The 14,328-nt window shown below is 39.1% G+C and overlaps 1 protein-coding gene across 2 annotated transcripts in view; it reads left to right on the top strand.

Annotated features, from left to right (window-relative positions):
- The first annotated feature begins 418 nt into the window (after positions 1 to 418).
- The window catches only part of FGF12 (fibroblast growth factor 12), a 560,960-nt gene continuing 547,050 nt past the window's right edge, over positions 419 to 14,328 (top strand). The window contains exons 1-2 of one of the 2 annotated variants that reach the window (XM_029939632.1): positions 419 to 502; positions 660 to 801. In XM_029939632.1, the coding sequence (XP_029795492.1) occupies positions 789 to 801 (13 nt within the window). In that variant the 5' untranslated portion in view covers positions 419 to 502; positions 660 to 788. Of the gene's footprint in view, positions 503 to 629; positions 802 to 14,328 lie in introns of both variants that reach the window. The other variant, XM_029939633.1, reaches the window with a different exon arrangement.

The raw sequence follows: 14,328 nt of genomic DNA on the forward strand, positions 1-14,328 counted from the left end.
GAAGGGGAAGCATACATCTAGAAAGTTACTGCAGCAACTAGGAAGAGAACCCCAAATTGTGACCACTAAATAGGTTTCATAAATCTCCTCTTCTCTTCCTTCTGCTTTGGAATAAAGTCATACCCAGCTCAGAGACCCTAGCCTCCAATAAGGCTTCCGTAATCCACCCTGGAAAATCGTAGGAAACTGATGCACAATCACAATCCAATCCATTTTCTAGTTAGCAAAGGAAAATCCGGTCCGGCGTTTATTTTTAGCAGCACTTCCCAGTGACCGAATGCTACTGCTCCTCAGCTGGGATAACTGAGGACCGTATTGGGGAGAAAGGCGAAGGCGGGCGGGGGAGCGGGAGGCGGAGAAAAGGGGGGGGGACGTCCTGCGCATGCGTGCCAGCGCCCATGCAAATCTGCTGTACATCCAGAGAGCAAAGTGGGATGATCTGTCACTACACCTGCAGCACCACGCTCGGAGGACAGCTCCTGCTCGCAGCTTCCAGACCCAGGTAAAAAAAAAAATAATAATAATCAGAGCGGGCACCATGCATGTGTTTCATACCAGATACGCGTCGCAACACATCCCCTGTAGAGGCAATCTGCTGCTGCTAAGTGTCCTTTGGTGCCTGATTGCAGCTTCAAGGTTTAAGAAATCCCATCTTTCAGGAAGCCTGAGGGGAAGGAAGGAAGTACGGGCGAAATCATCAGATTGGCTTCCCAGATTTGGGAATCTGAAGCGGGCCCACATCTTCCGGCCAACTTCCATTGAACTTCCAGCACTCGAAAGGGACCGAAATGGAGAGCAAAGGTATGTGGTTGTCCCCATCGGGGGACTTCCCGCTGCATGTGCGTGTGGCCAGGGCAGTCCTCAGCGAGGGGACTGCAGTGCTTGGGGAGCGAGCATCATACTAGGTCGATAGGAGGAGATGCTATGTCCGTTGCAGCACCAGGGGAGTGTGGCAGGAAGGCGACTTCTTTTTAACTCCCACAGCTTGGAAGACAGTGTTTAATACTCCATCAGTTGCGTAGTGAAGTGTGATGAGTTTTTTTTTTTTCCCTTTTTGGGTGGGTGGGGGGTAGAGTCTTTAGATGATGGGGGAGGAGAGATGTGTTGGTAAAGCAGTTTCTTTTCTGTAGAATGGATGGGCTCGAATAAATATATTTCATTTGCTTTAGGATTGCTGACAGGCATGTTTGTATCTGATATACAGTAATGCATTGCTATTAAAAAATGTTTGGATTTCTTCACCCCCACCCCATAAAGATGGTATTTCTGGGCGTGTATGACCACATCCTACTGCATTTTGAATATATATCAGCAGAGAAATTGGGTCTATTTGAAACAGTGTGCGTTAGAACTGACCTCTAAGGAGAACAGTGTATCAGAGGACTGCTTGGCTCCCAGCATGATGCATTTACTAGTTCTGGACATGTATATATTAATATTCTCCTCATAAGCAAATCTGCATACTATACACATACGAACTGGTAAATGAACTATAAAAATCAACTTGTGATGCCATATTTAACAAACAAAATGACTATTACAATTGTAAGGCTGATTATCCTTCGGGTTTAACTCCATCTATGCAGGTTTCTTCCTCCTCCTCCTCCTCCTCCTCCTCCTCCTCTTCCTCCTCCTCCTCCCCCTTAAAACACCCACCAGGTTGCAAGAACCTTGAGCGATATGGTCAGATATCCAGTAGGAATATTGGATGTATTTAATTCTGGTAAAACCAGAAGAAATGATGTCAACTTTTATGAAACTATATTCATTACCCAGAACTCGAGAAGCTATATTTGAAACAAGGTTTTATTTTTAAACCAGGAATGTCAGTCATCGTGGCAATGTGCTCAGATTGGGGAATGGTGGGGGGTTACCTATTTCTGAGCTGATTAGTAAAGACAGAGTGTTGAACGATAGCAGGTAAATGTTCAATAAAGTATTTTAAGCATTTAATTAGAAGAGTTAAGTATTTGAACCTAGGAGAGCATTTACAGTATGAAAAGAACTGAATTAACATGGATTTAAACGAGTTGGCAATTTTCAAATTAGACAAATTACCCTTACGATTTGCTGATGGGCATTTCTATGATCAATGATGTACCTACATGAGAGACTCCATGTCTTTTATAGAGGTGAGACATCTATTTATTAACTCGTGTGTAATCCGTTTTTAAATGAGAAGCCAGTTTTAACTCAGAGATCTGTGATATTCTAGCTGATTATTTCTGGAACGTAAGTTAACAACAGAGAGTCTCATTTTACTCTAAAGCAGTTTTTTTGTGCTGAGATGACACCTGCTATTTGGTTATTAAACTTTGTTATTTGGCAAGGGTTCTCAGCAACACTTTTGCTTCCAATTTATACACTAATTCTTGATCCATCCAGTAAAGAGGATACATCTCTTAACGATTGTTTTTTATTTCCCTTCTTTGCGCATAAAATCTGCTACATGTCAGTCAAAGTTGCAGGTGGTTTACATCTCAGGTTGATAACAGTAGCGCTCTAGCTATTAAATACTGCCAGGTTGGGGATTCGGAATGGAGAAAGAGTCTCAGAAATATATCTGAGAAGAATCAGGCCAGATTCTATCACAGATAGAATTCTACCACAGCTCACAGTGATACTGGCACGATTCACAGCACTGACCCAAAGGCAATGAAGAATTTTGCCTTTATTGTGGTACCATAATTGCCTCAGGCAAAAGACACACTGAAAGTCCTTTTGCATTTAGTTCTTAGGCTTCTTTTAAAAAAATGAATTCACCAGGTAGTGATCATATTAAGAACGGCTAATTACTTACACATTAACCTCACTTTCTAAGTTGAGGCAAATGGCACAGGTAACAGCAGTAGCTGACTTGAAATTTCTATTATAGAAGAAAAAAAGAGTACATGAAGAGAAGTATATCCATATCTCATTCCCATTGGTGCGTCTTTCATACTTTACGGTCTCATGTGCAAACTTTCTCCCCCAGCAGATTTAAATCTACTTCTAGGAAGACAGTCTCATGTAAGTATGTATAATTTTTTTCTATTGGCAACTCTTTTAACATAGATTCAAAGGGTGTTACTGCATGATTCAGTTGAGGAGTTCTTCCTTTCAGAAAAAAAAATCTAATGGCCCAATTAATCTTGATTCTTGATGCCAGCATTTGACAACCTTCACATTATCTCCAGCATTTGAAAACCTTTCTTAGAACCCTTGTCCAGAGTCTCCAGCTGAACATCAGTTTACAAATAGGATAAACATTTTTTTTTCTTCCTTATTGCTTTGCATCACTTTCTATCATCCAGGGTAAGGAGGAGAAGAAAAGAAATCGATTGACCTAGCAATCAATTATGGTCTACTTTCAGTGATTTTTAAGCGCCACGATAATTAATATTGCCTCAAAGATTTGGGTTGGTGCACAGTCTGACTGGCTTTGACAGAATTTGCGCCTTGCTGTGGTTCACAAACTATGCTACATGTTAGAATCATCTGGTATGCTTTTTAAAACATCCTCATGCTTGGCCAAACCTATACCACTGACATCAGATTGCTGAGGTGTGAGAAAGGCACAGGTATTTTTTAAAAGATGTCAGGTGCAGCAATGTTTGGGCACCACTCATTTAGATTCTTGATCATCAAAATGTGATTTGAAGACTAGCTTTTTAGAACTGCAGAATCTGGATCTTTATTCTAGGCTTACTAGACCAGAAGCAGATTTTTAACAACATCCTCAGGTAATGTACATGCACATTAAAGTTTGAGAAGCATTTATTCAGAGTGAGGAAAGAGGCTCTCTGTCCCTGTCTCTCATCGTCTTTCCCCCCTTTTCTTCCTGCACAACACCTTTTCTTTGTCTAGTTAGGTTCTAAACCTCACTGGCATATTAGAAACACCTGTAGAGCATTTGAAGCATAAAGATGCTTATGGCACACTTCTAGATATTCTGATTTAATTGGTTGAGTGGAACCTGGGTGCAGGTATTTTTGAAAAGCTCCCAGGTGACACCAATAGCTAGCCAGAATAAACCACCAGTCTAGGGCCTGGCTACTCAAGGTGTGGCCCATAGACAAGCAGCATTAAATTAACATCATCTGGGAACTTGTTAGGAATGCAGAACCCCAGGCTTGACCCTAGACTTACTGAATCAAATATGCATTTCAGTAAAATCTGCTGGTCATTTGCATGCACATTAGAGTGGGAGAAGCACTGGTCTAGATCTTAGGGAACTGAGTGTATCTAAGACTGCCTCCTCTGTGCAGAGGACGTGATAGCCTCTAATCAGCATGGAAGCTCCTGGATATGTGGTCATGTTATTGGTCTTTGGTTGCTTTTGGAAAGAACGGGAATGAGATGCAAAAGAAATTGCTTGTTTTATGGTTAGATCAGAAAATGGACTCACTTTTAAATACCCTCTCAGCTCTTCCTCAAACCATTTAACTTTCAACCCCCGGTTGTCTTTAAACATTTATTCTGTAGGTCCATTCTGAGCTTCTGACAATGTCCTGGTATTAATCCAGAGTAGTGTGATATTAGACTGCTTAAATCAAGGTATGTCTTACAGTGAATATTGCCTTAATCTCTTCCAATGGACCTATGGCCCTGTTAAACCCCTTTGAAATTTATTTCATATGCCCCTTGCTCCATAAAAATCCCTGACCTTCCTCACATCTAATTGGTATTTTGTTGGCTTACTTTATGTGACCTAAGTTGTTTGTCCCCCACATAATGCATTTCCTACAATCAACATTGCAATCTTTGTGTTCTTTAAACGAGTTTTATTGAATACCTGCTATATTCTCAATGTGCCTGCTTCTGAGACTGTAAAAGAAAACTAAGATGCAACCCCCAATCTTAAAGATCTCCTTCTCATGTCTGCACTAATTGATTAACCTTCCTTCGGGCATCATCTGAAACTCTAATACTCCTGCAGCTACCTAGATATCTGCTTCTGATAAAACATTTTTGTTTACCATAGCAGGGGCTCTGGTTACACAAATTGACTTGAATGGCCTGACTTAGTTTACTATGCCAAGCTCATCTACCCTCCAGTAGATAGTAAGTCAGGAGAGGTGAAAGATGTTTGACTACCAGAAACACCAGTTTGATTCCAGAACATAGAAGGGCAGTAACCTGACCTGCTTTCTCTGTAGAGAACCGCACATGTATTCCCAGTGAAGATTCAACTCTGTTCTGGGTTTCACATCAACCATTAGAGTTGAACCAGGGGCATGAACCAATATATTTAAGGCATAGAACAGTCATTTCTCTGAAACCGGAGCACTTCACTCCGCAGGAGAGAAGGGATGTGTATATGTAGTAACTAGTTTAACAGATCTGGTAAGTGATTTTAAGAAAAGCTATTTTGTGCTTAAAAAAAAAATCCCAAACTCTGAGGCCATTGTGGTGGGATAAGTAAAGTATAATGCAGTAAAAAATGGAACAATAGAATAGGCAATGGGCATGAGATCCTTGTAGTTACCCTAGCTCTAATAGGTAACCATGGGCAAACCATTTTCTCTCTCTGAGTCTCAGGATTGTTGAATTTTAAAGGGAGTTCATTTCATTGAATTGTTAGATGCAGGGTATGGGGATATAAATAGGGCATTGACTTGCCCTCTAGGAGCTTCTGTTCTAGAGATACATGAATAGACTCAAGGCTGTTGATTTCCAACATTGTATGTCTTTTCCTTATTCATTTTTCAGAGTTCTAGTGGTTGCCCAGAGTCTAGAATATAAAGTCTTACAGTGATTAATGGCCTGTATAGGGACACTTAACATTCCACAGTAGCAGTGCCTACCTTTTGTTCCCCCTTTTGGTTGATCTAAACAAAATTATTGGGTGGGGAAAACATCTGAACCCAAGCTAAGTATCTCTTCTAAAAGCAGTTCTGGCTGACCAGCTACCTTGCCAGTAAGCTATTGTCTGATTTAGGTGCTTAATGTGAGGTTTGTTAGCTTTAGGAATGAGTCTGGAGGTAGGCAAGGGGGCCATCCCTTTATCTCTAGCTCCTTATGCCTTTACCTTTCTGAAGTACTGACCCTATAACGTATGCTATTTTGTACCCATTAAATGGACACATAGTGTTAAATTGGATTTTCTGACTTGTCACATTTTAACAGCCATAAATAACATTCATGAGACACTTTGTATTCTTTCAAGGGGCTTTTAATACAGATCATCTACCTTCAAACCTGTGATTAGGCATTTTAACTTCATTTTATAGATAACAAAAACAGGCTCAGAAAGACTAAGTCACTTAGTCTTTGTTTATCTTAGACTTAATCTAATCTTTGTTTCTCTGTAAAATAAGAATTATTGTTCCCACTCCAAGCCCCACACTATAATATCATGATCATGAAATTAAACTCATACCAATAAAGCATGTAGAGTTCTTTAGAATCATAGTCTTTTGTTATTATTAGATGTGTTTGTCTTTTCCCTAGAATGTGAGATCCTGCAGGGAAGGCATTGGTCCTTCGCTACCTTTGTAGTTTTAGCAGCAAGTATATCACATAGATACCCAACAAATCATCCCCGTTGATTTCTGCAAAGGCTTTAATTTACTAACAGGGATTTCTTTTGTGCTTTTTCTATATTTCGATAGTAACTCCTTGAACACCTGAATTTGTATCTATTTTGCTAAGATTTTGTTGTGAGGCAGTTATATAACATCTTGTGGGTTTGGGGATAGAGATAGATTAGCTTACGTATTACACCTTGAATGGGTTTAAAATACATACTGTAAAATCTGATGACTAATACCGTTCCCCATCAGGGGTGCAAATAAGAATCATTGGACATGCATGGTACATAGTACTGGGATATTTAAGAAGCACCTCAGATGGTTAGGGTAGTGCATTCTCAACTATGAATCAATAGATAAGACCTGGGGATGGTTAATATGAAAATATAGCATGTGCCGAGTCACTTCCAGGAACACTACGGGACTCCCACTGCCTGGATCTTGACTATTCTTACCTTTAGAGTTAAGAGAATGATAGACAAGAGACCTAATTCCTGTCCTCTAGGTTTGGGATAGAAAATAGACAGGTCAATAGATGTCTGAGTGTCTGAGGCTAAGAAGACACATCATTTCCCCCAATATCTTCATCTCTGCATTAACATCCTTACACTCATAACATGGTGGATTTTTTCCCAGGATCTATGTCTGTCGTTCTAATGTTAGTTTGCTCTTCTCTCCAGTCCCAACAATCTCTGTCTCCTTGTCTTTGGGAATGTGGGACTCCCACCCCAGAGGCGGCCACGGGTTTTGGTCCTGTGATACAACTGGCGGTATCTTGGAAGAAGTCTCACCTGTTGCTCCTTCACAGGCCCTTTTCCTTTTTCCCTTCTTTACAAATCATGTACTGGCTTCTTAACTGAAACAAACCCCATCACCAGTGATTCAGAGAATGCAGATAATTGAAAGTGGGCTTTAAACTCTGCAAAAGAACGGAAGGCAGCTGCTATTTTGTGGTTAGGGTTTGGACGCTCTCCTCATTGTAGACTGCCATTAGCCTGAGAAGCGGCCCAAGGGGACTGGACTGCAAAAAATCAAACTCAGAAGCTTTTCCAGGCCATTCAGAAGATAACTAAACATATCAGATTCTCTTAACCAGAAAGTAGGAGGAAGTGGCAATGCCAGTCTGCCAGTAGTGTGCCCATCTCTTCCTACCCCATTCATTCTTACAGTTATCATCCATGTGAAATGGCTTTTCTTGAATCCTCAAATACTGATAACATTCAAACAGGTCGAGCAAGCCCCAGCACAGGGCAAATGGGGACATTCTTTTTCAACGTTTCAGAAACCAAAAACCTAGGTATGTTTCTGACTTCAAAAAAAAAAAATGACATAATCATTCTCATTGTTAAAATCTGGAAAGTTTAAAATTAAATTAGTCAAGCAGTTTTCTCCTAAGGAACTTCTTTCATTTCAAAATATTTTTTTTAACATTTCTAGTACTATTTAAAATTTAATTTGATTTGCTGCTTTTTCTCTTCTGAGATTTAAAGGAGAAATATTTGCTGTGTGTCAAGAGAAAGGTTACCATGTAACTCACACTTCATTTGCAAGTCTACAAATGATTTAAAAGACGATGACAAGGGTACTTTTTACCTGTGGACTTTGCATTGGCATCAGCATAAAAAAGCAAAGGAAAATGCAAATAGAGCAAAAACCCTGAATAATACTGAGGTAACGGAGACCACCAAAGCAATTTTTAAACAAGACAGTTGGTTGATTTATTTAATAAGCCGTATTTATTGATTATGTAGTATGTGTTTGTATTCTCTGAGGCTGAGCTTTTCAAACAGGGGCATGCGCTAATGGGGTTGCAAACTGGTGTGATGCACTGAGGCCCAGAAAGCACGCTGCATGTTCTGATGAAATAAAACTAAAAACTCTGTCTTAACAACAGAGGACAAACTGGGGGTTGATGGAGGGAGGTGAGCAGGGAATGGGTTAAGTAGGCGGAGAGGGGAGGGATTCAGGAGGGCACTTGTGATGAGCAGTGGGTGTTGTATGTAAATGATGAATCACTGTGATGTACACCTGAAACTAACATTATAGTATGTTAACTATCTTGAATCAATCAATCAATCAATCAATCAACTACTTTGATAAAAAAAACACAACAAAATTGATATTGAACTAGATGCTAGAAAACCTCAGTTCAGGTTCTAGCGCCTGTATTCAATGGCGGAACCTGGGGAACAATCTCTTCCTTCTCCTCTCTGGAGCTCAGTGGCCTAAGCCTTTTTAAAAATTTTTTTTAACTCAATTTGCCTATTGATGTCTATTTTCTTATTATAGAAAATACTTCATATTCTTCCTTTACTTATCCTTTTCAGACTTGACATCTACAGAAAATAAAATGGGATGGTCATAAGTACCACATTAATTTTTAAGGACACACTGTAGGTCTGAGCTAGCTTTTTTTTTTAATGTTTTTAATTTATTTTTGAGAGACAGAGAGAGAGACAGTGTGAGCAGGGGAGGGTCAGAGAGAGAGGGAGACGCAGAATCCAAAGCAGGCTCCAGGCTCTGAGCTAGGTGTCAGCACAGAGCCCAACCAGGGACTCAAACCCATGAACTGCAAGATCATGACCTGAGTTGAAGCTGGAAGCTCAACCGACTGAGCCACCTAGGCACCCCCCCTGAGCTAGCATTTTAATACTGTGAGTTGTGTGACTGACATTGCTGGGTCTATAACTGAGTTGAGCAATTAATTTGGTTCCAAGTGACAAAGGACTAGGATGAGGAGGGCAGTAGCTAGTTGGTTGGCATTTGTAGATTACGTTTTTATGACCACATATAGACCCAGGTAGGTCGGAACTGAGGGAGGCTGCAGGGGCCTTGTGGTGGCAAAGACCCTCAATGGGAAGTCTGAAGACTTGGATTTGAATCCTGATTCCTGCCTTCACTTTTAATGTGAGTTCCAGCTGTTAGCTCTTTTCTCTGTTCTTATTTCTTCATATGTGAAACAAGGGTGGATTAGAGGCAAGATTCATGTCATCTCTGGGATTGTCAGAACCAGCATTCATGAGGTATTTATGTAGGTACTATAGCAGATAAATTCTGTTTAAGGATATGGTTGGTGCCTTGATCTCCTATTTCTCTGATTATCTTAGTGACATTTTCTCAACAGATTATATGTTATACTTTATTTTTTTTACTCTCACATGTGTCTTCTTTACAATTAAGATTAGTTTATTTATAAATCAGCGATATGTGAAGTTGTTTTGGTAGATACGGGTTTCTTCTTTCTCCTAACCAGCACCTCACCCCTAAAACAAGGAAAGACAAACAGAATAATGCCAAGAATTCCAAGTGCTGAGTGTTTTACTGACATAATAGAAGGAGATTTGATTTTCTTATAGACTTTAATCAGCAGTAATATATTATTAAAAACGTAATTGCAGTCAGTTCTTCAGTCTTCAATTAAAAAACCGATAACTATCTCTTCTGATGTTTGATTGGCTACAGATCATTTAGGATAAAAGATGCATTTTCACTTCCGGATGAAAGTTATCCAAAGGCTAAGAGTTTCATGGTTAATGAGCTGAATTTCTTGAATGCACAAAGAATGAAATATAGTGATGAGGTGGAAATTTAACAGCCATTAACATGTTTATGAACATGAGTTACAATCAGAAATACTCGTGAAGATGATCCTTATAAGAAACAGTGATGTGGTTATATGTACTGGTTTCATTAATGTAAAATTTGCAAAAAGTGGCAATATTTGGGTAATGCTGATTAGATTATGAATGGACCTTTCTTTTCTCCCATTTGCAAAATTGTCACCAATACTTGTTTTTTGTTGTTGTTCTTGTTGTTAATAAAGCATAGGTACACCAGGTATTGGGTTCGGTGGTACACTTTTAAACAAATATACTCCAACTGAACTCAAGCATATCTCTCCATGCTCCGTGGTTTTACACTTTATTCATGTGACACATTGAAAGGACATTTGAAGAGATCATTGCCTTTTGAAATAATGTTAAGGTAGCTTTTGCTATGTAGCAAGCACTGTGTTTTACATATATTGACTCTTTTAATCCTAATAGCAATCCAGTGAGTCGGGCACTATTGTTATTCTTATTTTAGGGAGTTAAAAAACAAACAAACAGGGAGAGACTGTAAGTAACTTGCCCCATCACACAGCTAGTAAGTGGCAGACTGGCTTCATCTTCCGTCTGTGAGTTTAACCCCTACTGAAAGTGTGAGGCATGTTTTGCTCTAGTCTGGTAAATCAGTTAACCTTACTTTTTTAAATTGAAAACTAGCCCAGCAGTCCACAGGCATGTTAAATGTGTACATTTCATTATGTTTTAGGATGTCTGATCTCTGTAGGTTCAGTCTCTCCCAAGCCAGTGAGAACAGACTTGGGGAATAATAGAAGTTCCTGCCTGATGCCAGATGGGTTTGAGAAAGAGCCCTCTGCTCTTGTGTGCCTTTTGTTGACTTCCAAACCCAGTGGCTTAACCAAGCATGAGGTTACAACTTCCATTTTTTAATTTTTATCTCACCTCAAATAGCTGTCCTGCTTATCTGTGAAGCTCAGTGGTATGGTAGAAAGATTTTAAGACTTGAAATCAGGGTTGCCTGGGTGGCTCAGCTGGTTGAGTGTTTGACTTCAGCTGAGGTCATGAACTCATGGTTCATGAGTTTAAGCCCCGCATCGGGCTCTGTGCTGACAGCTCAGAGCCTGGAGCCTGATATAGATTCTGTGTCTCCCTCTCTCTCTGACCCTTCCCCACTTGTGTTCTGCCTCTCGCTCTCTTTCTTTTTCTCTCTCTCTCAAAAATAAATAAACATTAAAAAAAGGACTTGAAATCAGAACTACAACTAGCAGTTTACTAATCTCTATGCCTTGAACAGGACCCGTCTCTGTGTCTTTGCCTTCTCATTTATACAACAGCTCTTTCAAAATTAAGGGGACAAGGAAAGAAATATATATAAAGAACCAACTCTAAAATTAGTAGGCAATAATAACAGTTGTTGCTGTAGAGGTTATTATTTGATCCTTAGGCTTACTCCTTCCTCTGTTCTTCCATGGGGTTGGTTGGATTCTTGTCTCAAACTCCCAATTATTATGTTAGCCTTCTTCCATAGAACTAGATGCAGCTTTGGTGTCCTTAATTTCACATGAACATGCCTGATACATGGCAGGATCCCTACTTGATGCTAGAAGCTGCTACCTTTCTTACTCTTATGATATATTCCTTCCTTCCCCATCTTTCCCCTCTTCCTCCTTTGACATGAGCTGTGATGGATCTAGAACTGGTTCCATTCCTCCACTCTACTTTAGATTGCTCACCTTGCTGCCCACAGTGCTTTTCTCCTTTATTCTGCCTAATTCCTATTCACTCATTTTTCTTTCGTTGGAGCCACCAGAATGCCATGCAACAGTGGTATATTGTGCCAAACTATAGTTTTAAAGACATAGTGTTTATGTCATGTTATAAAAATTAAAGAGTAGTGACTCTGATTGGTTAATTTATTGAACTCCTTGATCAGAATTTTACTAAATTGTCCCCATTGTCTGACCTAAAATGAAGTCCAGTTTCCTCAGCTTGTATAGATAGCCTAAAGTTTTCTTGTGCCTTGTTATTGAATATAGAAATAAATGTGTATTTTGCTAATATTTGAGGAATGTCACAATAAGGGGTCATGGGTAGCATTCTTATGAGTAAAACCTATAGCTTAAAAGAGTAAGCAAGATTATGTCTAGAAAATCACCCCAGTATAACCACACTGGTTAGTCAGTTAATACAAAGTTGTTATTAACAATGTAAACAAATAATACATGTATACAAATAATATATGTTTGGATGTATCCATTTATCCATTTCTCTGTGCCATGCACATTGGTTGCCATTGGGATTAAAAATGGAAAAAAGACTGTTTCTGACCCCATGAAGACCTCATAGACAAACTTTTGAAGGTAGACACAAACAGGAGTCTGGGAAGAGCTGACAGTTCGTGATGTATGTGAAAATTTAGATTAAATTTTGAATTTACTCTTAATATCATATCTTCTGTGTGGATTGCTCTGGCTAGGTGTCATAGGACAGGGACCAATGATTATGATACGGTTTATACCCATTGCTATTACACCAGATGTAGACATAATCGATGGGGATACAGAGAAGGGAGTTGGCATTTGAGGTTGGTCTTGCAGAAGGGATGGAAGTGAAATACTGGAAAACTATTCCAGACTGATGGAATAGTATACGCAAAGGTATAGATCCATTGGCAAACCTGTTACAACTTGGAAAACATCAAGTGGTTGATTAATTCATTCATCTAGCAAATATTTGTTATGCTGGATACTGTTACTGGATTGACTATAGTAGTGACAAGACAAAGTCCCCACCCTCGTGAAGCAGCTAGATCTGGGGACAGAATACGGTTAATGATGAATCATGAAAGATTAGGGGAAATTGGGGAGGCCTGTTACAAATTACAGAATGTTAAGTGATGATAACTTACATTTCAGAAATATCAATTAATATAATTATCTTTAAAAATTAGATTCCCAGGGCTTTTAGAGTATAATTCTACTTGCAAAGCTTCAGTATTCCCCTGCTTTTCAAGAAAACATCCACTTTATGAAGCAAGGCATTCCTATAAGCATACTGCCATGGCCGGGGAAAATACTGTGATCTAGTATTTCACTCTATGACTTCTGCCAATCTCTGATGCTGAGACACTTCTCTTGCTTAATGAAACAGTGAATTTCACTTCTGTTCACTTTTGGCTCTCAATCCCTGAAATTTTTGCATTGCAAATTATAAATTGATATTTAGGAGAAAGGTCAAGAGATTCATTTTGAAATGTGTCAGGTTCAAAAATCATACCCTAAAGGTCTGTAAATTATTATCAAGTCTCAGAATTATGATTCTAGGGAAATAATGACACAAGTAAAAACATACATGTGTTTTGCAACTATGTTTTATCAGACTCTTCAAACTTCCCTATGCTTAATATACGAAGACTCACATAAGAAATATGTTTGACTTCACACTTACGTTATTCTTTCAATGGGATATTTTGTTGTTCTAGCTATTTTTCTTTAGGGAAGATAAGGAAATTAAAAAGAGCAGTTTCTGAATCCAAATTCTGTTTTTGATTTTTGCCTGTACATTTCCTAGATGAAGAAATTGGACTAGGTTCCTAATCTCCCTAGCTATAGATTTTATCATTCATATAATGGATATGATAATAGTATCTATTAAAGGAGCTGTTTTGAGGATTAAATGAGATGATATATTAAAGTTTTTACTACACTGCCTGGCATATAGGAAGGACTCAACAAAACATAGCTATGATGATTAAATATCTCAAAACTGCCTCATAACCTCTGGCATAAAATCATAGCCATGGCTTTTGCTGAGTCTGATGGATTTGTGTTTGTTTAAATGAATCTCAAGCATAATATTCCAGTCTGAACTTTTAGTTGTAACTCAACATAGAGCTGTTAAAATACAGTAACCCCTCAAAGATACTACTTTTGGATCAAAGTCTTCAAACTGTTCCAGGAAGACACTTCCTGTCAAACTGGACAGCAATAATCAGCAGTTGAAATCTAGACTACTCTCTTGTATAGAGAAGGTCTCATCCTGGCTGGTGAAATATGTATGAACAAGATTTTGAAGTTGAAGGTCAGCAGATGATTTTCATCTAATAGCCATAAGGAACAGCTAGACAGATGGCAAGGACAGCCTTATCTTTTCTCTGAGCAACCTCTTGTGATCTTGACTGGCCATTGAATCATGTCTCAGTGAGGAGGTGAGGATGTTGGGAACACACTGTGTAGCCTTCTATGGTACTC

This window comes from Suricata suricatta, chromosome 5 (assembly GCF_006229205.1).
Source record: "Suricata suricatta isolate VVHF042 chromosome 5, meerkat_22Aug2017_6uvM2_HiC, whole genome shotgun sequence".
NCBI classification, from domain to species: domain Eukaryota; kingdom Metazoa; phylum Chordata; class Mammalia; order Carnivora; family Herpestidae; genus Suricata; species Suricata suricatta.